Source organism: Caloenas nicobarica, chromosome 1, assembly GCF_036013445.1.
Source record: "Caloenas nicobarica isolate bCalNic1 chromosome 1, bCalNic1.hap1, whole genome shotgun sequence".
NCBI lineage: Eukaryota > Metazoa > Chordata > Aves > Columbiformes > Columbidae > Caloenas > Caloenas nicobarica.
This window is the reverse complement of record NC_088245.1, coordinates 184681185-184707712: the sequence shown is the minus strand read 5'-3', so window position 1 is coordinate 184707712 and position 26528 is coordinate 184681185. Positions and strand designations below refer to the sequence as shown.

The window sequence follows — 26528 nt, the reverse complement described above, 5'->3', positions numbered from 1 at the left end:
ATGGATATTCTTTGTGATCAGGAGAGCTCTGCGAACCCAACTGCAAAATCTTTAATACAAATAAACCATGAGAGAAGACTTTACAGAAATGTTTATGGAGCTGGAGAGATTAATGTATCACATCTCTTTAACTTGACTGTGGACTCTGAAAACCTAACCAATCTTTCGAGTGAAAGTAGCATGACTCCACCGTGCTACTCTTCTCTGTTTCAGCTTTCACAGAAAAACTGGCCAGCTCTGCTGACAGTGATAGTGATTGTTTTAACAATTGCTGGAAATATTCTTGTCATCATGGCTGTGTCACTGGAGAAAAAACTACAGAATGCCACTAACTATTTTCTAATGTCACTTGCAATAGCTGATATGCTGCTGGGTTTCCTTGTAATGCCTGTGTCAATGTTAACCATACTGTACGGTGAGTATTAGCTGTGTAACTTACTGCATGTATCGAGAAGCTTTAAACATTGCATGCACATGTTGTTGTTGTTATTGTTTCATTCTCTTACCACAAAAAATTGTAGTCACTCCACACAAGTTGAAATATGTGTAATTGGTTAAGGGATGTAAGAATAGGTGAAGTACTTGAATCTTTTCCTACTTTATATTTCTAGTGACAGGCATTTTAAACACAGTCCAGAACACTAGTTTATTAATCACTTGCTGGAGGAATTGTTTCAAAGTGTATATGAAGATGCTTTGTTCTCTCTGTTCTTTCAGTGTTTTTCCATGGCTAGTAATTTTGAATATTTATTCCTAATGAGAATGTAAGGTTCTGCCAGTTACTTTGCTCTGCAAATATGTATAGAAGCACTAATGACTACCTTTAGATTCAAAGTAGGCAACCCCTTCAATTATTTTTAATGAAGTAACAAAAATGTAAATAATTTTCTTAAAACCATTGCCCTGCTTTGACATCTACTTACCAGCAAATGCTGGCATAAATATTGTGGAAATTAAAAAATGGATGGGAAATAATTGTGCCTAAGTTTTAGTAAAATTTACAAATACAAAGCTGTGATTTCTTAAAAGAAGTCATTTAACAATTAAGTGAATAATGACTCACAGTTCATACCCTTGTAGGTGATTAGTAGTAGATCTTTCTTCTCATTTTCACCAAAATCACTTGCAGCACAACTCATATAGAAAAAAGCAGCAGCTTATGTGTTCAGTACCAATATTGTCAGGCTGTTACAATCCCTAAACTTTGAGAAATGAGTTTTCTAGTGCCAGAACTGAATTGCTACAGCTCAAGGAGAAACTGGACAACATCAGGAGGAAACAGAGGTTTTTTCAAATATTTCTGTTGCTTCACTATTTTGGAACTAAAGGTCCACGCATGAGCCTGTGACTTAAGAGAGATTTCATCCAGAAAACTGAAAGTTTATTTCCCAGTTTCAGTATCTCTACACAGATTGCCCTCAGTAGCATTTTCGAACTGCATTTGGCATCAGTGACGGTATTTGTTGTATTAGTGGTGCAATTACCTTTGGCGGGAGAAAGAGTGTAAAAGACAGCCGCGGGAGCAGAAAATTTCTGATGCGTGAGATCAGCAAAACCCTTTTAAATCCGGAGCGATTCCCTGAGACATGCAACAGGGACTCCTGCTGGCCAGGCTCTGCTGCTGAGGAAAGAGGCACCTGAAATCCGCGTCTTGGAAGCAATTTGGAGGTCAGGATGTGGGATTTCCTGCATGCAGCGAAGCCAAAATCCTTGTTGCAGGAGGAAGGCTGCATTGTTCTCCCTTGTGATGGCTGCACAGAGGAGCAGCAGGGCACCTGAAGCTGCAGGTGAGGCAACGTGCTGGCATTCCCTCCTCTCTCCCTGCTTTTTCCCTTGCCAGGTCAAGAAGGGGAGGCCTTTGCTGGGTAACTTGGGGTGGAAAATCATCTGGCGGTGTGCACAGGTACCAGAAGAGCTGTCTTGGCATGGTGAACCACCAACCTCTCCAGGGCAACCAATGATGCTGCACAGGGAAATCTCCCCTTATACAGAAGCATTTGCTTGGCCTCAGCCACCCAGAGAAAGGCCAGAACACAGCCAACATGAGCCACATCTCCCATGTTGACAATCCTGAGCCCAAACTGAGTGCCTTTGCATCCGCCTCGCTCTGCTGGAGTACCTCCAAGGCTGTGGAACAAGGGTGTTACACCACCTGCTCTGCAACCCCTTGAAGGGGGATTGTTTTGCTCAAAAGAGAGATGATTGCCATCTTGAGAGCTCTACAGCTACTGTGGACAGCTCCCATTCTGAATGCCCTGCCACACCAGCCACACGTCTGCCCAGCCCGCACTCTTTGGGCCAGTCAGGCTTCTCCATCCACCCAACAGCATGAGCCTCCACTGGAGAAAAAGACATCAGCGAAGGTGGATGTGCCCACAGAGCAGAGAATTCACAGAGTTGAAAAACAGCACTGGTTCCCACCCACACACACATCAGGTTCCAGACGCCTGTTGCTCCTGCCTCAGAGACTTGCCCCATGCCAGTGTTGAGAAGCTGTCGGGATGATTGGCAGATTCTGCGTAACTCCCTGTTGCAGTGGAAAGATTGGGCATTTCAGAGGGCTGCTGACCAGCTGAGTGCTCACCTGAGATGTGGCTTCAGCCGATGTGCTTCTGACCAGGCAGGATGGTGCACAGGGCCTCCACAGCAACCTCTCGTGCCTAGGGACTCTCCCTCTCCCTCTCCTTCTCCCCCTTCCTTCCCTCTTCCCTCCCTCTCCCTCTCCCTCTGCTTTCCTCTCTCCTCTCTTTACAGCATTTCCTTAGCCTTTCACTCAAAACCTCCTGTTGCCAACAAGCAGCAGCCCAGCCATCCTGGCTAGCTTCACTTGTTTGCCTCCTTGCCTTGCCTCTGATGGACCACATCAAATCCTGGACCTTAGAGATTGCCTAGCCAGTCTTTAAATTGCAGCCGTGTTTTGTTATGTTTTGTTTTGTTTCCTTTTGGATACATGGAGGGCTGAATTGGACAGTGGCCAGAGCACAAGGCAAAACCACATAAAATGTCCCAAGGCCTGCCTGGAGGATGTTATTTACAGCCTTCCTAACTCTTATTGCATCTACAGTTGGCTCCTCTCATGTACTTGGCCCTTTCTTCACCCTGCAGTCTTAAGGGTTTATCTGATGTTTTATCCTTGCCCCATCCGTGTTTAGAGTAAGGACAAGAGGTTTAGAAGGATAAAACAAACATGTTCCTAAAGGGCACTAAAGCAAGAGAACAGACACATGTTGTCAAGTGTAAAAATACTTTGTTGCTTTTCCCTCTGTAAACTGTTGTGGCCCCACGCAGAGAGGCTGCTGCGAAGACATGCCCCTGAAAGCAAGCCCTCACCTAACGCATTCCAGAGACTGGATTCCCCATTGGAAGACCAGAAAACAAGACAAAACATATCCATAAATACTGTATGACTTGTCAGGGTAAGCTCATATTACAGCAGTCCAATAGCACCAAGAAACAGGTCTTCCCAATGCTGCCTGAGACGAAGTTTAATTAGACACAGATCTACCTCCTCTGCCTCTCTCTTCCTGTTCTTGCAAATCTTGCACTGTATCTCCAAAGGAGACAGGCACCCCCCTGAAACACCAGCATGTTCTCACAATACCTGCTCTGGCATTGCTCCATGCTGCACTGTTATGGGCAACTCAGATAATATGCTTTAAATAAAATCACAAGATAAGGACACGGCTAACTGCAAAACTTGCTCCAAGGAGAGTTATTAGTGGTTCCCTGCAGGACTAGGAAGGGCCTTTGAATGGGGTCCTGCAGGGCTCTGCTTAGCCTGGGTCTGCTCAGCATTTACGCCTAACAACTTGGACAGTGTGTAGAGTATGAGCTTACGGAGCTTTCCAAAAGCACCAAGCTGGGAGAGGTTACAAGCACTCGGAGGGACAACATCAGAATCATCAACAATCACCTGGACCCCTGAAGAGAAAGTCTGAGATGAACAAATAACATTCAGTGAGGATAAATGCAAAGATATCCACTTAGGAAAATGACAGCAAACCAATTACTGCTGGGAAAATTTGTCCAGGCTTCAGGGATGCCAAACAAGATCTGGCTCTCAAAATGGATCATAAGCTAAGCATGTGTCACTAGTATGATATTTTTATACAGAAAGCACTCATCATTCCAGGTTGAGTAAGTAAGGACATTCCCTGTAAGACCCGTTAAGCAATCTTGTATTTCACTTACCAGTCAGGAGGCCTTTGCAAGAGTAATGACTCCTGTTTTGGTTACTGAAGGATAAGCAAGATGTGGATAAATTAAATAAATTCCAGGGCAGGGAAACAAGAAGCACAAAAGTTTTAAAAGCATTATCTGCAAGCAAAAGATAAAGGAACTGGCTCTGCTTAGTCTGGAAAAGAAAAAACTAGGCAAGACAGGATAGCCATCTTCCAATAGATTCAAGAAAAGCAAGCAATCAATTATTCTTCATGGCTAGTGGAAAGAACAAGGAAAAACGGAAGGAATTTGCAGTGAAGAAGATGTAGACTGGATATTGGTAAACACTAATGCTTTTGTTTTGGATTGCTCTCTCTGGAGGAGCCTATCAATATTCGTTGATACAGAGAATATCCTTATTGAAGTAAATGGTAGGTACCCAAAGACAGGCGAGATAAATATCACTGGTATGCAACAAAATACACTTCTTTCTTCACCTGCCACTAAATCAAAAGTTTCAGTTTCAGAATTCAGGCACCTTTGCATATCAGCAGGTATTAATAATGCAGTAATCATGTAGATAAAAAGTCCTAAACCAAAATTAAGAACTTGCAGGAATACAATGACAAAATTGCTTCTCTTTCCATAGATTTGCTGCCAGAAATGGTTGATTATAACACCAAGCATTTGCATTATGCAAATAAAATTAAAAAGAAAAAAAACATACACTGCCTGTACCCTGGGAAAGGAGCAGAGTCAATCCCAACAGCTACAAAATTAGAAGTCTGCAAGCAAATAAAAAAAGGTTTCTTAAAACAGTGTCAGGCACGTCCTATTGAAAGCATCGCTTCCCACAAACTTCTCCTAGAAAGATATATGCACTAAGACATATGTGTCACAACAAAAGGTGTATGTCACATTCTTAGCTGATGTCAACTTTCTCTTGTGCAGGATATGCATGGCCTCTACCTAGAAAGCTCTGTGCCATTTGGATCTACTTGGATGTGCTTTTCTCCACCGCCTCCATCATGCACCTCTGTGCCATCTCACTGGATCGCTATATTGCCATTCGAAACCCCATCCATCACAGCCGGTTTAACTCAAGAACTAAGGCTTTTGCAAAAATAATTGCTGTTTGGACCATATCAGTTGGTAAGTGAGGCAATACTTCAGCATGTAATTGCAGATTTCTAGCCTTTGAGAGGATTTGACATACATTGCAGTCTAAAACTGTATTCCCTGCCTGCAATATTTTGCTTGCCACAGTCTAAGAAGTGCCGTAAAGTAGTAATTATGCAATGGAATTCAACAACAACAGGAAATGGAGGAGAACTGAGCAGCACTGTCACTGAAAGAATATACATCAGTGATAGGACTATTGGTTCAAGTTTGTTTTAAAGATGTGTTTATTTCCCATATTGATGATCTATCTTTACCTTAATGTCTGAAAAGAAAAAATTATCTCAACTGAAAAAAAGATTTCCCTGTTTTATGTCAGTCAGTTGTTCCAACTTCTTATTAGGGTAATTTGCTTAGAGATGTTTCTTACGGGTAGACCTCTTCTGCCTTTCTCAGTGTGTAGGGCAGGGTATTTATTGCATCCTATTTAGGAGGCATTAGATACTCTGTGTTCACCATAAATGAGAGAAGTTTCTCCACAGGACAGCTCAGAGTTGCAGCCTAAAATAGGTGCCCTGAATGACTCCCTAGATGAATATCTCTTCGTGATGGAAAAACCCAGAGGCCCAAAACCAGGCAAACCAGGCATGGGAGTGTTGCTCTTCCATTCCCACAGTGGCAGCATCTTCGGTCCAGAGCACTCTCATGGCATGGGAGTTGGGAAGCATCTGGTGTTTGATGCCATCGGGGATGTCCTCACACACCCAGGACTGAGGTTCTCAACCATGTTGAAAGCACAGTTCCCTTTCAACTATTCTGGTTTTGTAGAACCCCCTGAGCATTGGCAGCTCATTTATTCAGCATCAGGAAAAAATCCACTTTTGCCCTGCAAGAGATAAGTGCTGCCAGCAATCAAAGGTAATTAGCCTCTTCCCCGGCTAATAAAAATTATTGCAAGTGGTAACTGTGATTTGTTACCATTCTTCTGAGGGGAAGGAAAGGAGACGATGCCTAACACTGTGCCTGCCTGCCGCTCTGAATCATCTCCTGGTCTCCTACTTTCCTAGTCCAGAGTCTGAGAAAAAGCAGTTCAGGATATTTATGGCTTAAAATAGCTGTATTTTCTGCTGCACAGCAAAAAATAGCAAGAACACTCTCTCAACAGGAGGACAGTTCTGCATCCTCCAACATATGGTGACGTTCAACAGCATCATGTGTGGCTCTGGGAAGCATTCAGGTGATCAGATGTAGATGTCTTGCACCGGCCAGGTGAACTCCACCCTAGCTCTCAACTATAAAGGAGGCCTGGAGCAACTCAGATGTAGATGTCTTCATTTAGATTAGACAAATCATACCTTATATCTCACTTATATCACTCACTTTTTTATCAGTCCAGTAGAAAACATGTTACTTTGTCCAGTTTTCCCAATCTTGGACACTGCTAAGTACAAGAATTTTCAGTGCATTCTCCATATAACTAAAAAAGTCAAGCATTACTTCAATTTGTACATACTGGTTTTGTCTGCACTTGTGTGTGGTGCCTGCATTTGGCGTGTGTGAAATTTCTGTCCTTTTTAAACACAAATAAATTTACAAAATGATCAGAACGACCATTCTGGGGGCAAACCAGCAATCCACGTTGCTTAGTGTCTTTTTTTAGACAGCAGCTCACTGCCAGAGTATCTGAATTAGCTCACTATTAAATGACTCCGGAAAAATGTATTATTTAAGCCCTTTTACTCAGAACACAGTTTGTGTCCTGTAGCAGGAAGGTTTAGTTCTCTGATATGTTGATATTTTAGTTCAAAAGTTAGGACTATTCTTTGCAGTAATAACTGATAACAACTTACCCATTGTAAAAACACCTTTTCTGCTCTCTAGAGAATTTTCTTCTAACAGTGATCAGACAAGCCACAGATGTTATTTGTTATTACTATGGCAAGTGATAGCAACATGGTCTCTATTTATATACCTCTGAAAAATACAACTCTTTATTTTATTGGAAAGCACTCAAGTGTGGGATGAGCGAAGGGAGAAGCGTCCTGCTTTACTGCAGGTGGGTAAGGACACATGTGAGGGAACGGTGGATGCCAGAAAAATTGTTGGGCAGACAGGGTAAACTCCATCTCATTCGCATATCACCTGCTATCAAAACAGTGAGTAGGTTAAATAGATATAAATGAATGCAGGCAAGCACGCTGAGGTGTGCAGGAATGAAGTGGTGCTGAGCTGGTTTGCTAGTCCTGTGGAAGCAAGGGCCGTGGGGAGATGAGCTCAAAGAAGACAGGTCAGTTCCCAGCCTGGCAACTGTGTCGTGAATGACAAATGTGATGTCCTCCAGAGGACAGACAGGGAAGCAAAGTGAACACACAGCAAGCTGCAAAGAATTCGCTGAGCTAGTCACTGGCAGGCTGGACTGAGATTGCACCATGGCATGTTGCTATACCATACAGAATAAAACTACCAGTATTATAAGGAAACTTGATAGATCCCAGATCACTCATGCCAATGGCTGCCAGTCTGTCATTGACCCTGTCCTGATCTGCCATGATCCAAGTCAGAACAGACAGGAAATGGTTTGCAAAGAATGAAGTGTTTTCCATATAATTTCTATATAATTTACTAATAGGAAATGGTTTCTGAATGAAAAGGTGCTCCATCTAACTTTTACCAGTCTGCATGCTCTCAGTGCTACTTAGAATGGCAGGGCTATAAATCATTTGGGTTGGAAGGGACCTTTAAAAATCATCTAGATTAGCGCCCCTGCCACAAGCAGGGACATCTTTCACTAGACCAGGTTGCTCAAAGCCCCATCCAACCTGACCTTGAACACTTCCAATGATGGAGCAACCTGTTCCAGCCACACTTATAGTAGAAAAACTTCTTCCTTATGTCCAGACTAAATCTACTCTCAGTTTAAAGCCATTGCCCCTTGTCTTGCCACTACAGGACTTGATAAAAAGTCTCTCTCCATCTTTCTTATAAGCCCCCTTTATACATTGGAAGGCCACAATAAGGTCTCCCTGGAGCCTTCTCTTCTCCAGGCTGAACAACCCCAACTCTCTCAGCCTTTCTTCATAATGAGAGGTGTTCGAGTCCTCTAATAATTTTCATGGCACTCCTCTCTTTCCTGAGTAATGACAAATAGTTTTGCATATTTAGATAGGGTTCCTCCCAACTAACGTACAACTCTCTTTGCTTCTTAGCACTAAATTTTCTCTGCTATTTTGCTGTCCATTAGCTGAGATTTATGAGGACCTTCTGCAATTCTCTACAGCCAACAGTTGTGTGCTGACAGCACATTTAGTCAGTTCCAGTGTCCATGCAGACAGGTCACAGATGGGCTGAACAGCACTGATAAACACAGAGGGCTCTTGGACATTACCTTCTACCACGCTCACTGTGGAAACAAACCATTTAATCCCACCCCATGTTTTCTGTCTTTCAACCCATCCTTTTTCTACAAAAGGACCTTTCTTCTTCTGCCATTAAAGTTTAATTTCTTTAACAGCCTTTGACAAAATAGCATTGTCAGAGCTTTCTGGAAATCCAGGAACATTATGTCAGCTGTATCACCGTTATCCACCTGATCACTAGCTCCTGCAAATACTTCTAGCTGATTTGTGGGGCATGGCTTCTAGTTGGTTTGTGGGGCATGCAGAAGTTCTCCCAGTGCTTCCCAATCTACCGATGTCTCTTTCATTATGATTTCCAACTTACCTAAGTAATAACACTTTCATTCACTAAATTCATAATTTTCTTTTTATTCACTAAATTCACAAATTTGTTCAGCGAATTTGATCCAAAGATCAATCAATCAGTGGTCTTCCTTCCATTGGCTTCAGTGATATATGAAATATTTTTTAAAAGCATTAAAAAAGGACAGATGATTTGATTTACTTGACTTCTGAAATCTTGACTTTCTTAGATTATTTTTTTTAAAAATCATACTAATATTTGGGTTTGCACTTAGTGGAAGAAGAGCATTTAGCCAGCAGCCTTTCTTTCACTAGACCATGTAATGCCACAGGCAATTGGTTTAAAATGGATTCTAATTAGTGTAACAGATTCTAAACGTGTCTTTAATTCTTAAATCATCCAGTACCCAGAGTGGCTAGATAATTAGATTATTTGTAGCTGTTGAAGGCAAAAGCCCATTAAACCCTGAAAATCATTCCATTTGTTTTAAAGCACAGAGGTCACTATTGAGAACAGGTGTAAAAAGCCCAAGCATTTCCCTTACTTAGAAAAATTAGAGTTGAATTTTGAACAGCGTTTAACAGGGGTCTACAGAATTGTAAACAGAGGCTATGCTGAAAAATACAGGTAAAGCACCTTTGAATCCTAAGTGGGCTTAAGAAACCTATTGCTCTGCAAGTGGACAAAAATGCATCATTCCCTTCTTTAAAAATCCTTGAAAAGGCCACATAAAAGAATTACAGTCATGAATGGTAAGCCCTTATATATATCATTCCTCAGTCCTTATTTCTCTCTATTGCTCTATTAATGGTCTAAGTAATGTGAAGTTTGATGAAACTCAAATCCTCTTAGCTGAGTTTTCTCTTATCATTTCTCACTCAGCCTACACATCTGTTCATTGCCTTCAGGCAGTCTCTGCTCTCTCCAATTGCTAACAACTCAGATTTATTCAGTACTTTTCATGCAGAAAAGTCGTCCAAAGTGGAACTGGCTGAAACTGGTGAAATATCTCCCACAGCACAACTCTCTTAAAATTTTGCCATTGCTTTCAAGGCTTCAAAAATAAAGAAATACTGTAGCATGTGAAGCAGCATTCTACAAAGTGCAAACAGTTACCTGCAGGTATATGAAGAAGTCCAGTGCAACTGAGCCCACTGATGATTTGGCAGTGGGAAGCTTTTTGCTGACGCAGAGGCTTTCTCTCCCTTCTCAGGCAGCCTGCCATTTCTCTGCATGACTTCTTGCTGTCCTACAGAGTATGAAGGGCCAAGGAAGCAACTGGGATTTGGAGAGGACAACCACCAGCATTGTCATTTGATGACAGCTTTGGCGTCCTTTAGCACATCAGCCACTCAGTTCTGCCAAGGACAGCCTTCGTTTGAAAGCCCCTTTACTGTTTTCAAAAGGCAAAAATAGCCAAGGGGCTGCAGGTTGGGAATCCCTGTTCTGGATCAACCACATCCTCCATTTCTTCCAGATGACATAGTTATCATTTGCCACTTAATTCCAGTTTAATTTAGGGATGGGTTGGCACAGGAAAAGACCACTTGTTATAACATGGAACACACTGCCAAAATATGCAAAATTGCAAATAATTACACACAGCATCATACTCCGACAATATAAATTTAAAGTTGAGTACCTACATTTGGAAGTGCTAGAGCTAAACTTGAAATATCTGCGACACTACTCTCTTTACCATGTAGTCATTGACTTCACTTCCATTTCTTCTTTGGAAAACTTGGCTTTGGATTCTTAGCAGTATTTATAATCATTTCCTTAGTTAACATTTCATTTTATCATACCCATGAAACCATCTCCCAAAGAGTGAGCATACTGTTTGCTCTTTCTAGATGGAGGATCTCAAGGGCAAACTTTATAGTTTCTGTGTTTGGACAATCCCCTGAGACCCTTCCCATTTATGGATGTAGCTGCCACCATAAAAATAAAATGCCACAAAGATGTTGTCAAAAATAGTGACACAAAATATAGAAGAAGTTGCATTGACTATAATGAAGGGCCAAGACACAAATTTCATAAATGAAGTGTTAGAGCTTCAACACCAGGTCACAGAAATAGGATCCTCATTGTATTATTTTATAGAGACACAATGTATGAAACTCTGTAGTTAGCAACAGTCATGCCAGTAGAAAGTTCATTGCTATACTAATGACTCCACCAGCAGTGACAACTAATGACTAAATAACACTTCATGGGTATGTTGTTCAACAGAAGTTAATATTCAATGCCGTGATGCACATTTCTGAGTTGGCTAGCACATACATTGTGTTTATGAGACATTACGCAAGATGATTCTGAGAAAGACATAAATATCATCTTTACTTTGCTCATTGATGTAAATGATTCCCATATTTCCCGTGCAACAGAATCTTTTCCTTGATTTGTTCTTCCCAGAAGAATGAACACATCTCAGCCAGCAGCCCAACAGCCTACCACACATATCTCCCTCTCATAACAGTGAAGGTTAAAAAAGCCTGCATTTTGAACTTACATATATTTTTTTTCATTTTCTGATGATGAGGTGTGACCAACCTTACACTTTTCTTTATGAAAAAATGCTAAAGGAATGGTAATGATTGAACTGCTTTCTAAATCCTCCAAATTTGGAAACACAGAGAAAAAGAAGCAACATAAAATTCCATACGGCCACATTCGCAAACCAGAGACATTGAGCAATCTGGCATACATCTGGATGGAGAAGAATACATTATACCAGTACATATATATCGTCAAATGAAGAATAATTATTGTGTATAGATTTACCATTTTCTTTGTGTAATTATCTGATTAACAGGAGATGAAGGTTTTTGCCTCTGAAAAAGGGACACACCCATTTTGTGAGCTCCTCTTTTGCAAGAAATGTTCTGCTTTACAGGTAAAAAGGAATGAGGAGTGGTCACAATATTAATATTAACATGTGGCTTTTCTTTCTGCTTTGGTGATATTTTTAAGGGCAACTTTTAAACAACAGATCTGTATTTTTAATACCAGAGCTATGTGAAAAGCACCTCATTAGTCAAGTTACTGATGACAGAATTTGTTGTCTTTTTTTTTTCTTTTTAAACTTGTATTTGCTTTGAAGACCATAAGGACCATGCTCTTCTTCCCCTGAAGCTGACAGCAAAAAAGCATTATGTTCAATTGGACCAGGCTTATCCTATTATCAGGTTTCTTTGAATGAATAAGTAACTGTTCCTTGTTGGTGATGTGACCTGTAATCAGCCAGTCTCTCTTTGTAGGATACTTCAGAGTAAACGGAATGTTTTATGGAAAAAGGCAGTAACAGTACAGTGCCTATTATAAGTTATTCCTCCTTCTCCAAAAGGTGATATTTTTTTAGCCAGTTGTGTACCCAGCACAGTGTGAAATACATACAAGAATCCAGAATGGATTCCCCATGCAGAGGGGGAAGGATAAGCCTAGGTCCTACCTCAGGATACTCTTTTCTGCAGAAAGCGCTATGCGAGGTGTTGCAAAGTGCAGAAAGGACATGTTCACAGGCCTGCTCTGATCTTTTTCCTGTAGGCCTCCACCATAGTACATGCTCAAAAGGGGATCCTATATTGACCAAGAAATTACCTGAGCAATCTCTAACTAGAGGAACTGGGATTTCTGAATAGCAGAAGCCACATGCAATATAAATAAGTAGAAAAGGAATCATGTTAGGATTTATTAACTCTGTCATCTGTACACTGTAATTGCATTTAATCACCTTCTAAATTAAAAATAGTGTTGTTAAAGTAGCACTGTATTGCATAAAAGAAAATGTCAAGAACAAAGACATTTTTGCTCATTTTAAAATTATACAGTGCAATTTCACAGCTTCTTTTATGTATTTTAAAGAATTAAATTTTAACTAAGCCAGATTTTGCATTCGATAATGCTAGGAAAAAGAAACATATCACAGAATTCTGCTTTAAAATGAAATCCTTACATTTACCCCAATTAGCAGGAACATTGCAAACTATTGCACACTCAGGCTGCAATTAACCTTCCCCATGCATTTCTGGCCCATGCTATTGGCACCATTTCTAAGTAGCAGCCCAGCTAATAAAAGTCACAGGTTTTGTCAAAGCTGAGACGACATATTCCTAATTACCTACAACAAATTTAGAAATGCCTGTCAGCTGGTTTATCCTATGATGTCCTCCAGAGTCATCGATGGAAAATGGCCTGTCAAACTCCAGTGACGTCCTGAAAGCAGGCTGAGGCATCGCAATAAAGGATCTCTTTTCTGGCTGATCAAAATTGGAACTACGTATTTCACAGTATTCAGCCCTGCATTTATGTTGCAAGTAAATCACACCCACTGGGAAGACTCGTTCCCTTTCAGCAGAAGATAACCCTCACTATGATTTTGTATTTGATCTGAGTTTTGACATGTCAAATTGACCACTATTGCTAGGACCATAGGCTGGGCTAAACTGTGAGCATCCCAGGATAAACACTGTGGTTTTCGGTCTCAGGTGCACTGAGTGAGCAGCGTAACTTTCTCCTCACAAGTGTAAAAGTGCCCAAAAGTTTTAGGTTGAATGTTCCCAGGGTAAAACAAGCCCTGCCTTGTATACTACTGTAGGACATGAGGAGGTCCCACCAGCACGCAGAGTAGCCATTTCTTATGTATTCATGTATTTATTTTTCATTTTCAAAGTGGTTTATGATGTTTAACAAGAAAGATAACTCTAGGGATTGTGCTATAGCACCTGTGTAGACATCTGTAGATGGCAAATATATGCTCTAACACTTTTTCATCTCTTCTTCAACCCTGCCATCTTCTAAATGTGACCAGGGCACTGACTGATCTGACAAAAGAGCAGGTCATTCAGGGTGAAGGGCATTACCCATTGGGTGGGCAGTGAAGCATACAGAACAGGATATTGAATCAAGATGTTCAGACCAGTGCAGGTCTCTAAGCTGCCTGTCGTCCTGTTTTTTTCCTTCCAAATTCTCCATCACATCAGGACATTTACCCCAATAACTGTCCAGCCATTGGTGCAGTATCCTTGCATAACTAGTAAGAAGCTGATCAATTGCTTCATCAGCAGCCTCTGCAAGTAACCATAAAAGATCTGAATTAAAATGGGACCTGGTCTGAGGCCTAGGAAATCCAGAAGAATTACAGTTTTGGTTGTCTGTGCCCTTCAGACTCAGTGCAAAATTGTTGCTAAAAAAATAATAATAATTAAACAACTTATCTGATAGTTACATTCAGTCTCCTGTTAAACTACACAAGCAGGCCAAGCAGCACTGCTGGAGAAATCTCAGAGAGATATCAATAGAAATTTCTGTTTGGTTCAGAGTAGGAACAAGGCAGAGTTAAGCAAATTTTCAGCATTCAACAAATCATACCAAGTAATAATTAAAAGCCCAGAAGTATAAAAACTGGGATAGTAGAGGATCTTGTCACTTAGACTGCTCCAGTAGCCATCACATTCATTGCTTAACACAGTGGAATACCTAAGATCTTTCCATAAGTTCTAGCTTATTGCTACTATATATATATATATTTATTTTTTTAAGCATTACTGTGTACATAGCACATATAGCATAGAATAAGTTAGCCCTGAGGAGCCTTCAGGAGCTTCATAGCTAAAAAGGCAGACTGACAAATGTATAGTATTTCTTTCTTTCTCAAAGCACAACTATCACCAAATCTGTTCTCCTAGGGGCCTGAACTGTGACCATTGCAAAGCCATCTGATGTGATGATGGAGGGAGAGGGACGTTTAGATCGGATATTAGGAAAAAATTCATGGAAAGGGTTGTCAGGCGTTGGAACAGGCTACCCAGGGAAGTGGTGGAGTCATCATCTCTGGAGGTGTTTAAAAGGCGTTTAGACGAGGTGCTTAGGGACGTGGTTTAGTGCTAGAGTTAGGTTAATGGTTGGACTCGATGATCCTGAGGGTCTCTTCCAACCAAAATGATTCTATGATTCTATGAAATACAAAAAGGTCCTGTGCTAAACAGGAGAGATATCACAGGTGGCTGGAGCTGATCCTACTTAGAGGTTCTTTTTGTTTTCAAATTAATATATTTACCTAAGCCAGTGATACCTGTAAATTTGTAACTTCTTTTGAGAAGAAATTAAACCATTGCTACATGGAACTTAAGAACACCAATGCAATTTAAACAACAATAACTGAGTACACAGAAAGGAAAAGGTGTGTTTACCCTGCTCTGCTGCATTTTGCTGAGCCACAGAAGTAGCAGATTTGTCCATTGAGGAGCTTTAAGTATGAGTGAGCAGCAGCTCGTCCCTCTGCGCAGAGCGAGGCTGGAGACCTGTGGCACCTCTTGCAATTTTTCAAACTAAATACTAGGCTCTTTATCATAAGGTCAGTCACATCTAATCACTTCTAATCACCATGGATGAAGTGGTTACACAGCCATCATCAGCCTCCATGCCCTGGAGGAGAACATGTAGCCCAGCTTCCTCCTGACTCCCAGCTGACAGCAGGACTGTAGCTGCCATCTGGCTACCTCGGACCTGGGCTCTGCTCAGCCAGCATCCCCCAGACAAGCTGGTTCCTCATGCTTAGCCAGACACTGCCTTACTCTCTGCTTTTTCCAGACTTGGGGATAGTGACCAGTCTCTAGCTCACGCAGACGGTGACCAGTTCCAACCTCACCAAAGAACAGACTGCACATAAATTGGTATTGTAAATAATAATGCAATTAAATTAGAGGGTGAGAAGTCTTAAAGACTTTTATTGTTAGATTAGAAACCTCCCCCTACCCCTAGATTTTTGCGGCCGTGGTTTGATTTCCTCTAGGCACTGTGCATGTGACACACCACCCTGTCTCTCTCCTGGCAGGGCTCGTTTGGTGGGAGGCAGGGATTAAAGTGCAGGCAGATGTGCAGAGCAAACTGGAGTCCATGTAGAAGGGCTGGCACATGGGGACACATGCCCTGTCAACCTCACTTGCAATGCAACACCACCGTCCCAGCTGGAAGTGCTGGGATAGAGACCAGGGCGATGTGCAGGCAGAGGAATCATTCCAGGAGGCTTCACCAGACCCACCTGAAAACAAAAATGCTACAAAACTTGCAGAAATCTCCACTGCTACCCTGCACCCTTTCTACCTGATGCATTTGAGAGCTGGCAGGACATCCTCCTGGAGCTAACAGATACAGCAGCATTGATGCATTGCCAAACCGCAGGATAAAGGTTTCCCAGCGCTGGCCTTGTTGGTCTTCAGGGGACTGACAATGTTTGCAACAACCTACACATGCTGTTATCAAAACAAGGCTGATGTAAGTAGTGATGACATCAGATCATGAAAATACAGCTTGTAACTCAGTTACTTAGAAAAGCTGGCAATCTTAGTTGAACAGGTAGGCGGGCACGAGCAGATGGGTGTGTGTCCATGTGAAATTAGTGCTTATTTTCAGCCTTGCTCCTTTTAATGTGACATGTTGTGGTATTCATGTGCCTCTCAGCCAAGCAGGATGTAAGAGTATCTGTGGCTTTCCTTTCATCATATTTCACATTCTCAGATTTAAAAATGCACCAGAGGTGGCAGGCATGTCTCCATGACCTTACCTTCTTGGGGCACTTCCCCATGAGAATGTAGGACTAGCTGGCCTGAGGGAGGGCTCATGAGAAAGAGAAGCCTCTTGTGAGATGCAAATCTAACCTAGCCCAGGTCCCAGCAGAAGAAAGTTATGACTTCTATACAGATCACCAGTTTGTCCTTCTCTCAGTGCTCCTTCAGCATTGCCACTCTGACACCAGTTGTCCATGTGCTTTCAGCATCATCTGGGAACCACAGGACTGAGTAGGGCAAAAGAGTAGCAATCTCACTGGGATGCAAAGTGGTGGATGTGGTGCCAAAACATTGCTGAATCATTCCCATAAATATTTCTTTGTCCTGTCTCTAAGGATGGGCTAAGTTTTCACCTGAGGAACACAACGATGGTGCTTTCTCAGGTGGACAAGTTTGCTTTATGTGGCACAATGGCATGCTCTTTACTGGAGATCAGGTTGAGTGGGTTCCTCTGGATCACTAAAGAGGAAAAGGATTTTTAGGCTCTATTATTGGCTTTCAACCTCCTGGACATCCTGGAACTGAACAGCTCTGTCCGGCCTTCTGCTGCAAAAAGAAACCCAGATGCCTTCTTGCCTCCCTCTTCTTCCCTGTAGATGCATTTATAATTATGTGTATTTGCACAGTAATCTACACAAGGTAAAAATATTTCTTTTTTATGTAAAAGCTGACACATTTGAGTCTAGGGCTGGGGTCTTTTGACATCTTTCTGCAGGCTTAATATCACTAAAATATTCAGAATTAGACCATAAGGTCCAACCAAGCACATAAATGGGAGATTCATTGAATCCATGGGAGACCCGTGTAAGAATCTGGCAAGTGGTACACATAACTTCGTTCTTTAGTCATATTGTGCAAAAATTTATTTACTGGGCAGTTTGGTATTTCTTACTTATTTAGGAAAAGTTCTCTCCCTCAGTAGATACAACTGCTGTAGTAAACAAGCAGATGGAATGCAAGTATTCCAGCAGGATGAGGGAAGTGAGTCCCTCTTTAATGGGCACTGGCGAGGCTGCACCTCGAATCCTGTGTTCAGTTTTGGGCCCCTCACTACAGGAAAGACATTGGGGTGCTGGAGAGAGTTCAGAGAAGAGCAATGAAGCTTGTGAGGGGTCTGGAGCACAAGTCTTATGAGGAGCAGCTGAGGGAGCTGGGGCTGTTCAGCCTGGAGAAAAGGAGGCTGAGGGGAGACCTGATCGCTGTCTGCAACTACCTGAAAGGAGGCTGGAGCATGGAGGGTGTTGGTCTCTTCTCCCACGTAGCAAGTGATAGGACAAGAGGAAAGAGACTCAAGTTGCATCACGGGAGGTTTAGACTGCATATTAGGAAAAAATTATTCACCGAAAGGGTCATCAGGCATTGGAACAGGCTGCCCAGGGAAGTGGTGGAGTCACCATCCCTGGAGGTGTTTAAAAGGCATTTAGATGAGGTGCTTAAGGACATGGTTTAATCCTTGAGTCAGGTTAATGGTGGTACTCAATGATCTTGAGGGTCTCTTCCAACCAAAATTAATCTATGATTCTATCATTCTATGTGTCATCTGAAACAAAATTTCTCTATAAATTGATAAAGTCTTTCAATTTTCAGAGGTTTCCACTGATCAAGAACATACTTGTTCTATTTGCTGGCCCTACAGGTGAAGGTTTTACCTGTGGCTGTCCCACACAGCAAGTCACCAGTGTGCTAAATCCAAGCAGAAAGACTTTTATTCTACAAAGACAGAAGCACTGCAGAGCTTCAGTTAAAATGAGGCAACAGGCAGTCAAGGGCTAAGGAGTTAATTATCTGGGAATAACTACAAGCAGTTAGAAAATATCTAAAAAATTTAATATTCAAATGAGATACTAAGACTAGCTTTGAGAAATGTGACTGCCTTCCTGCTTATGAAAGACCAGACCGGGCGGCACAGCTTTGTCCAACAATTTCTTACTCCTTGGAGTCCTCCTCTCTGCCCACTGCAGTCCACGGAATATGAAGGCAGCCTGTACAAACCTGTGCTGGCACTAAACTAAGATGGTTTGGTTGCAATAGCAAGACTCTCTATTTCAGCTTGTTCAGCTGAAACCATCAGTGTCTGTTCACCATTGCTCCTCACTGCATACATGAATGGCATAATCTGAAATCCCCAGTCCCTAAATCCTTTTTTTCAAAATAAATTTCCTCAGGACATTCATAAACCTTTCTTTCTTTCTTTCTAGCTATTCGGTAAGTGTAGACTTCTATATGCCTCTGTTAGTCCCTTTAGTGACTGGGTAATCATATTACACTGGGGGTAACAACATCTTTTGATTTGAGATAGCTGTGAGAAGCCAATAAGCACCTTAGCAGAAGCCTCTGCCCAAACCAAAGATAATGTCACTGAAAAGTAACAACTATATTGGTGGAGAGGCTCCACTGAAAATCACTATGCAAAAGGTTGTGCCTTCCTCAGATACTCAGAAGGATAAGAAAATCCAGCAATGAAATAGGAAGGAGCAGACACAAAATACAGAGAACTGCTGTAAACAAGTCCTGCAGCACAGCTAAGAAAGGAGATTTGAGGTGTGTATCGGCAGAAATAGCACCTAAAACCAAGAGCGAAGAAACTGCTTCCTGCTGTTGGGTTCTTGCTGCCTCTGGGAAACAGGGCTGCATTCACATTTTGTAAGGGAAAAGGATTATACCAAAGCAGCAAGTGACTCCATCAGTGCTTTCCATTTGTAACTCAGCCCATCCTGGAGCCCTGGGTTTCTAATCAGTTGGGTCAAAAAGGGGCAACTGTCCTTCATTTCTTGCTCTGTCCTCCCTGTAATGCTCCTCTAATTCTGTTTCTATTTAATTTATTATCACAGTCCTACAAATTAATTTGGACAGACACATCTCTCTACTTGTAAGAAATAGGCTTCAGGACTGAGAACATAAATGAGAAATCAGGAGGAGACTGAGATTTTTGCAGAAATCAGTGAAGTGTTTGCAGGTCTGAGGAAATGATGACTCGCTTAATGGTGAGTGCCACATGCCAAACAAAGACATGGAGCCAGACTGAGCAGTTCTTCTGTAGATGTTTAAGTGAAAGCACATAAGGAGCTGTTGTGAAACTCCAGCTCCTGATACAAGATCCAGACACATTTGCATCCTTGATACTCAGAGAAGGACACGGTCCATGCACTGTCCCCCGCCAACAAGTGGCTCCCTGTGGTCTGTGTTCCTAGAGCAAGCAAACATCCACACAGCGCACCATGGTAACCCAAATGAATAAATATTATATTGTGTGGTTATTTCAGTCCAAAATGTTGAAAATAATGTAATGGTTGTGTTGCACCAAGGCAATTCTTATAAAACAGGAAACTGAGGTATGCATTGTATGCCTTGAGTTGCAGCATGTGAGTATATATGCATGGGTGTTTGTTCTTTGATTTTGTAGATATACCAAGGAAGGGCCTTCCTGGATTACAGAAAGGCACCAGACACCAGGCATGGGTTTTTCTAAATAAATTAGACAATATTGCCACACCGAACTGCTTTAAGGAGAGACTGGCCTTCTTCAAGCAGCAGTCCCTTCAGAGGTCCCCAGTGCCACAGCACATCTGATGTGCCCATGACTGGGCCCATAACCTGAGTATGTCTGAATCAATGCAACTGCTGAAGTTTGAGCTGGAGAGGCTTTATTCTTTTTCATGTGAAGGTGAACAAAGGTGACAAATTTTGCTGAGAAACTGTAATGACATTTCTAAAAGACATTTTCTATCCCTTGGGCATTTATTAGGGCACATAGTAATGCTCATTTGTATTCAAATTGATTGAAATGGATATATGTGAGGTGAAAGTCTGTGACTGACAGTATCTGCTTGGAGGGGACTTCATGGAAGGAACCTTGATTTTATCAGTTCACTCCCCCCTCCTCCTCTTCATGCTAAGTAGAACAAATGTGCCATTCTGCTGGGCGTATTGTAAATTCTGGGTTTGATTCATTGACAATCTCAGCAGCTCAAGGCAGCTGCAAATCCAGTTTACCTGTCCAGTTAAAGACATTTTTACGGCTGCTGTATATCTCTGAAGATTTGCAAGCCAGCAATGTGTACCACTAAATCAACCTTTGTCAGTTTTACCAGGCTTTTTGAGAGAACAAAAAGAAGGATGCTATTGCTTTACTTGTTAACCTTTGGTGTTTTCAAGAGCCTTTTGTCATTCTGAAGTTGTGTCCAAATGCTTCAGGTTTAATGCAGGATTTATCACCCATCTTTATTGTTTGAGTTCTGTTTTGTGGTTTATTAAAGTCTATAGAGTTTGAAACAGCCACCTGTGTATAAATCAAGCTATATTATATAAATAAACTACCTTCTACCAGAGGAACATAATATTTAGGGTTTGTCCACAAGAGAAAATGTTCTAAGTGGAAATGTCAACTGGAAACACAGTGGTTAATGTACCTCTAGTGCCTGAATGGTTGCTCTCATTCTGTGCCAAGTGCTTCCTTTGTTTCAGCTTAGTTTGATTCGGAAACAGAGTAAGAAAAACAGTAAAAAAAGCACTCAAGGGATATCAAGACTTTTTCCAGACTGACCTGAGCTAGTGGGAGCCAAGGGCATGGAATGGGCAAGGTGTGCAATAGCTGTTCTGCTACAGCCCTGCTAGGTTGTTTCCTCCAGATCTACTGTTTGCACATGGTCCATTTCCCAAGTACCTGCTCATCCCTACCTGGTAGCACTGTGTGATCCTTTCTTGTGAAGCTGATTTTCTTCTCCTGACGTCTGAATACACAGACATAGCCTGTTTCTTCTTAAACATCACCAGTGACCAAGAGCAGGGAGCTGGAAAGCAAGGACAATAAAACCAGCAAGAAATTACACATCTGAATTATCAAGGAGAAATAGACTGGTCAGCTTTGATCTTTAAAGAATGAATTCAGACAGCTGCAATAATGCTAATACAGCTTAGACTGTGACTTTTTGTTATGTGTCTACAGTACAAGCTCGATCTTGACCAAACCCGAGTGACATGTGAGTGACATTCTTGGCCATGTGTGATGCTTCCTGAAAATCCTATCAAAATAGGGGACATGAGTTGCACATGGAAGCTCCTTTATTTACAGTTTAAATACGACTACCTTTTAATTTGATTCCCATGTCCTCACTGGGATTTGCTATCCCCATGCTACAGAAGACAGAAGCTACCTGTTGAGGGACAAACTCTGTTCCTTTGGGGAGGGAAGCAGTAAGTTTAATCCCTGTAGAGATATGAAAAGAGAGCATTGGGCTGGAAGTTAATTTATTCCATGCAGGAATGTCACAAAATCGTTTGTGGGATCCCCTGCATCATCTGAACCGGAATGTGCACAAAAAGCAGGTTACAGCTGTCAGTGTTTTCTGCTACCAAACTGTGGTACAGTTTTTTCAAACTGTATACAGGCCAGTTACCTGTTGCTGTAGGGGAAAGATGCCTTGAACTGTCACTCAGAAAAACTTACGTGACTAGCAGTGCCTGTTACAGCTCTGCTGTGAATAACACTTTTGCACTTGCTAAAGGAATGACGAGGAGATGTGGAAACTCCAGCTACAAAGCTGAAGCTCATTTCCATTTTTTAAAGCCAGAAATCCGGATTTAGATGCTGGTCCTCCAGAAGCTGCTAACAATAAAACAAAACAGATGGGGAATTGCTGCCCTTGTGTTTTGGGTGAGGAGTTGTAGCAGACTGTGGCCTTTTACTTGAAAAAGCTTGCAATTATGCTAAAATTTTCATCTTTCTAGTGCTGCTGCCTCTCCTCCCATGCCTCCTGATGCAGCAGAACCATAAGGCCTGTAGTAACGAAAGTCATCTTTTTACTCTGTCAATACCATTGTTTATTTTATCTCTGCAGCTCAGACTAGGTCCTTGAATTAAAGGAAAAAATAGCCCTGCTGTTATCTGTACAGGGCAGAACCAGACAGGAAACTTGTGGTATTGCTCTGACTAGTGCTGTGTCTTCATGCAGCTGAAGTGCAATGCTGGGAGGGGATGGATGCCTTCAGTATCCCTTCAACTCACCCAAAAAAGAAAATGAACTTCAAAGCATTCCCCAGTTCCCTGGAGGTGTTTTGCATCCCAGATTACTCAGCCATGGCTGGTCAATGCGGCTCCTGCAGGTGACCTCTCCTTCTGTACCACCAGTCGGGCAAAACTCCGACCATTTTAGGCAGCAGCTTTCCTGGAGTTACTGGAAGATTCCATCAGCTTGACCCAGGAGCTGCCACACACTTTATGAGTTTGCATCTCACCCAGTGGTTTCTCACGGCCCAAGTTCAAGAATTTAGGGTTTGTACAGTCTTTGAACAGACACAGAAAGGGCAATACCGCAGGCTCTCCACCAGCTTCTGCCTTGGGCAGATAAGAACGGTACTTTTGTAAATTGGCCAAAGGCATTGCCATGACTCAGTTCAAAGCCGTGCAGATAAAATAAGCTACAGTGTTGTTAGAAAAATAAAGAGCTTTGTAGAAGCTCCAGAAGCACCAGAAGAACGGAACATTTGAAGAGAATAATAGTCTAATATTATTATTACTGTTATTATTATTGTTTTGTACTGTGCCCAGACTCCACAGCCAACCTGTAGGACTGGAGCTGTCATGCTGGGCACTGGAAATCTGTGAAATGAAGAGACAGCCTCTGCTTTTAAAGGGCTCCCAGTCTAAGCACCAGAGTGGGAAGAAGGGAAAAGAGGGGAGGTAGAGGTACCATTGAAGTGCTGATGTTGAGAGGATGAGTTTCAGGACTCATCTGTGAACCAGTAAGGACATTCTTGGGCACACAGGGGACAAGGCAGAGCACAGCATCACCCTCACAGAAATTCTTCTCTAATTAATTTTTTCTTCCTCAGAAGCCAAATACAGAATCTGGGATTTCTCTTCAAAGAGGCAAAGGGGACTGAAGCTCCTTGATGATGTTAGCTTTCCACAGGAGTCTGACTCCTGGCTGCTCTTATCCAAACAGGGCTCTACTATTGCTCCCTGCTTCACAACTCCACTTCTGCTGTGTTCATAACACATCATCCCTTTTGTTATCTGAACGTTGCCCCTCTTGCAGAGACAGCATCCCTCTGGGGGGAGGGGAGGAGACAAATATTGAAAAAAATGACAAAACAACAACCAAAGAAACAGCAGCTGCTTGATTTAGCACAGACACTGGCAGCATTTGCAGGAGTCCCTGAAGAAATGGCTGAGTGGGCTTGAACCAGACAGAGCAGTCCAATGAGAATGGACTTCACCACCTGGCCTTGCTGTTCATGACAGGGCAAGGACATAGCACATGCTCCAGGAGAAGACAAAGTTTGCAGGGCTGTTGTTGCCATCGGGGTCGTGTGTTGAGAGGGAAGCCTGTAGCAGATGCAATACCATGAAAGGACCTTTGCAGTCCTGCTGGGTGAACCACATCTCAGGCTGCTCATTGATGTCTCTCAGTGCTTAATTTGTCCTCATCTTCCCTCTGGCTGTTGCCATGGAAAGTTTTTGTAGCATTTAGACTGTGCCGACTGTATGGAGATTACAGGGAGAAAAGAAAAAAGACCCATTGAAAGATTACTCTCAGACCTACGATAAAAATTTCTTTCCTCCTAAAATCAGTATTTCCCAGCCTAGTCAGAAACCAGTACCCAGAATATTTTTAATTCTCTTATGAAAAATAGCTCAAGACCACTCTTAAGGCACCTCAGAAAAAAAAGACATGGTATCATCTTGATTATAGTTGCTAAAAGCCTTTGCCAAGGTGGCAGGAACCAAGGAGAAAGTCTGGAGATCATTACAGGAGGCCAAGGTCCAAGAATGTTAGGAGTCAATGCTTTTGTTGCTAGCAGGTGTCATGGGAGAGCTGGGTGGAAGCATATGTGTTCTATTAATACCTGCAGCTGAGGTTTCTTTGAAGGAGAGAGGGAATGCAGATTAGAGCAACAGCAAAATCTCATGTCACACCAGTGCTGCTCTTCCCTTGTCCTTCTTTGCTGGGACCCTGCAAAGGTGGTGGCAGCACCAATGCCAGAGCCTGGCAGACCACAGCTTGGTTTCTGAAATTCAACACCTACAAGACCAGCATTTCACACAGCACCTTTTCTTGTGTAGCCCCAGTAAAATGTCACAAGAACAGGACTAGCATCGTACTGCTGCTGAAACATGAGATGCAATATTTTTCCTTCCGCTGTGTAAATTCAGTTTGCTTGGGGATGTCTCTCGATTGCGGTTCTGTTAGTGTTTGTTTGTGTCCTATAACCATTAATTATTTGAGAAATGATCTGCGTATAGCTAAGAGTGCTTTTTAAATTTTTTTTCTTGGAGACTGGAGATGGTGTTTTTTATTATTTTGTTTAACCTCTTCTTTCTCTAATCCACCTTCAGGTATCTCCATGCCTGTACCTGTCTTTGGACTACAAGATGACTCCAAAGTGTTTAAGAAAGACAGCTGTTTACTTGCAGATGACAATTTCGTCCTAGTAGGTTCTTTTGTGGCATTCTTCATCCCTCTAACCATCATGGTGGTCACCTACTTTTTAACTATCAAGTCGCTGCAGAAGGAAGCTATGCTATGCGTGAATGACATTGGCCCAAAGACCAAGTTTGCTTCATTTAGCTTCCTCCCTCAGAGTTCCCTGTCCTCAGAAAAACTCTTTCAGCGCTCTTTGAACAGAGACGTGGGGACTTCTGGGAGGAGAACCATGCAATCCATCAGCAATGAGCAGAAGGCTTCCAAGGTTCTTGGCATTGTCTTCTTTCTGTTTGTTGTGATGTGGTGCCCATTTTTCATCACCAATGTGATGGCCGTAATTTGCAAGGAGTCATGCAATCAAGAAGTCATTGGAGAACTACTTAACGTATTTGTTTGGATTGGCTACCTTTCTTCGGCTGTCAACCCACTCGTATATACGTTGTTCAACAAAACCTACCGCTCAGCTTTCTCTCGTTACATTCAGTGTCGCTACAAGGAGGACAAGAAACCTTTCCAGCTGATTTTAGTGAACACTATCCCAGCACTCGCGTATAATTCCAGCCAGCTCCAGCTAGCACAAATGAAGAGTTTGAAAAAAGAGGCAAAAATGATGGCTAAGGATTATTCGATGGTCACGATCGGAATACATCATTTGGATGGTACCTCCAAGGGAAGTATCAGCCCTGTGAATGAAAATGTTAGTGGTGTGTGACGGTTGGCAGCTGCCATGACAACCATCGTGTGTGTGCTGAACATTTCACCTGGCTGAGAGAAGCTCTGATAGCTTAAGGAAAATCAGCCCTGTTCAAGAGACCCTCCAATAACATCACACATGCCTCATATTATCCTGTGGATGAAAAGCAGGGTTGAAATGGTATCAAATGTGCAATTTTTTTTCATACAGTACTTTGGCTGTTTTAAGCACAGGCTTTATTAAACTTATTTTTTTAATATTCTAAAGAGTATATTTCTTAAAGAAAAAAAATGCAATTTCTAGTATTATAACATAGGCTGTGAAGAAATCCACGCATTTCTTTTCTCTTTGCAAATGAAAGCTAAGCTGCCCTTTGATGTCCATGCAGAGTAGGCTCCAGCTAATTTGTCTTGCTACAACAGAATTTTGTTACCATTAACTGAATGAGCACTTTATGGAATTTTAAATAAAATGATGGTTAGTTTCCTAATACATATTAAAAATAAATTTTAAAGTATTACAGAAAAATCTATTAAAAATCTGTATAGACGAATTATATGGACATTTTGGTAACAGTGTTTTTATGGCTATTTTTTCTTCTGAATGACCATTCTGAAATGTTACTGGGCTTTCCTGCCATTTGTTCTATAGTTAGAATTAGCAATCGTCAAAGGTAAATTATACTTGAATGATCCTTTGTTTCTACCACCATTCTTAACCTTTATTTTATGTCTTGTACTTTATTTCCATTCTGAAATTTTCATCTGTTCTTCTAAAAACTTGAAGGTAACTTTTTCAAAAGTAATTATCAGGCTTGATTCCCTGTTCCTTTTCACTGGTGTTGACAGGAAAGCGAAGTGA

At 41.9% G+C, this 26528-nt stretch overlaps 1 protein-coding gene across 1 annotated transcript; it reads left to right on the top strand.

Annotated features, from left to right (window-relative positions):
• On the top strand, positions 1-25685 carry HTR2A (5-hydroxytryptamine receptor 2A). The gene is made up of 3 exons (XM_065654870.1): positions 1-415; positions 5113-5313; positions 24886-25685. The coding sequence occupies exons 1-3, from the start codon at positions 1-3 to the stop codon at positions 25683-25685; spliced, it is 1416 nt and encodes a 471-aa protein (XP_065510942.1).
• The last annotated feature ends 843 nt before the right edge of the window (positions 25686-26528 follow it).

Coding starts and splice junctions, on each gene's coding strand:
- HTR2A (XM_065654870.1), top strand. CDS start 1: ATGGATATTCTTTGTGATCAGGAGAGCTCTGCGAACCCAACTGCAAAA. Junction 416..5,112: donor AATGTTAACCATACTGTACG/GTGAGTATTAGC, acceptor TCTCTTGTGCAG/GATATGCATGGCCTCTACCT. Junction 5,314..24,885: donor TGTTTGGACCATATCAGTTG/GTAAGTGAGGCA, acceptor ATCCACCTTCAG/GTATCTCCATGCCTGTACCT.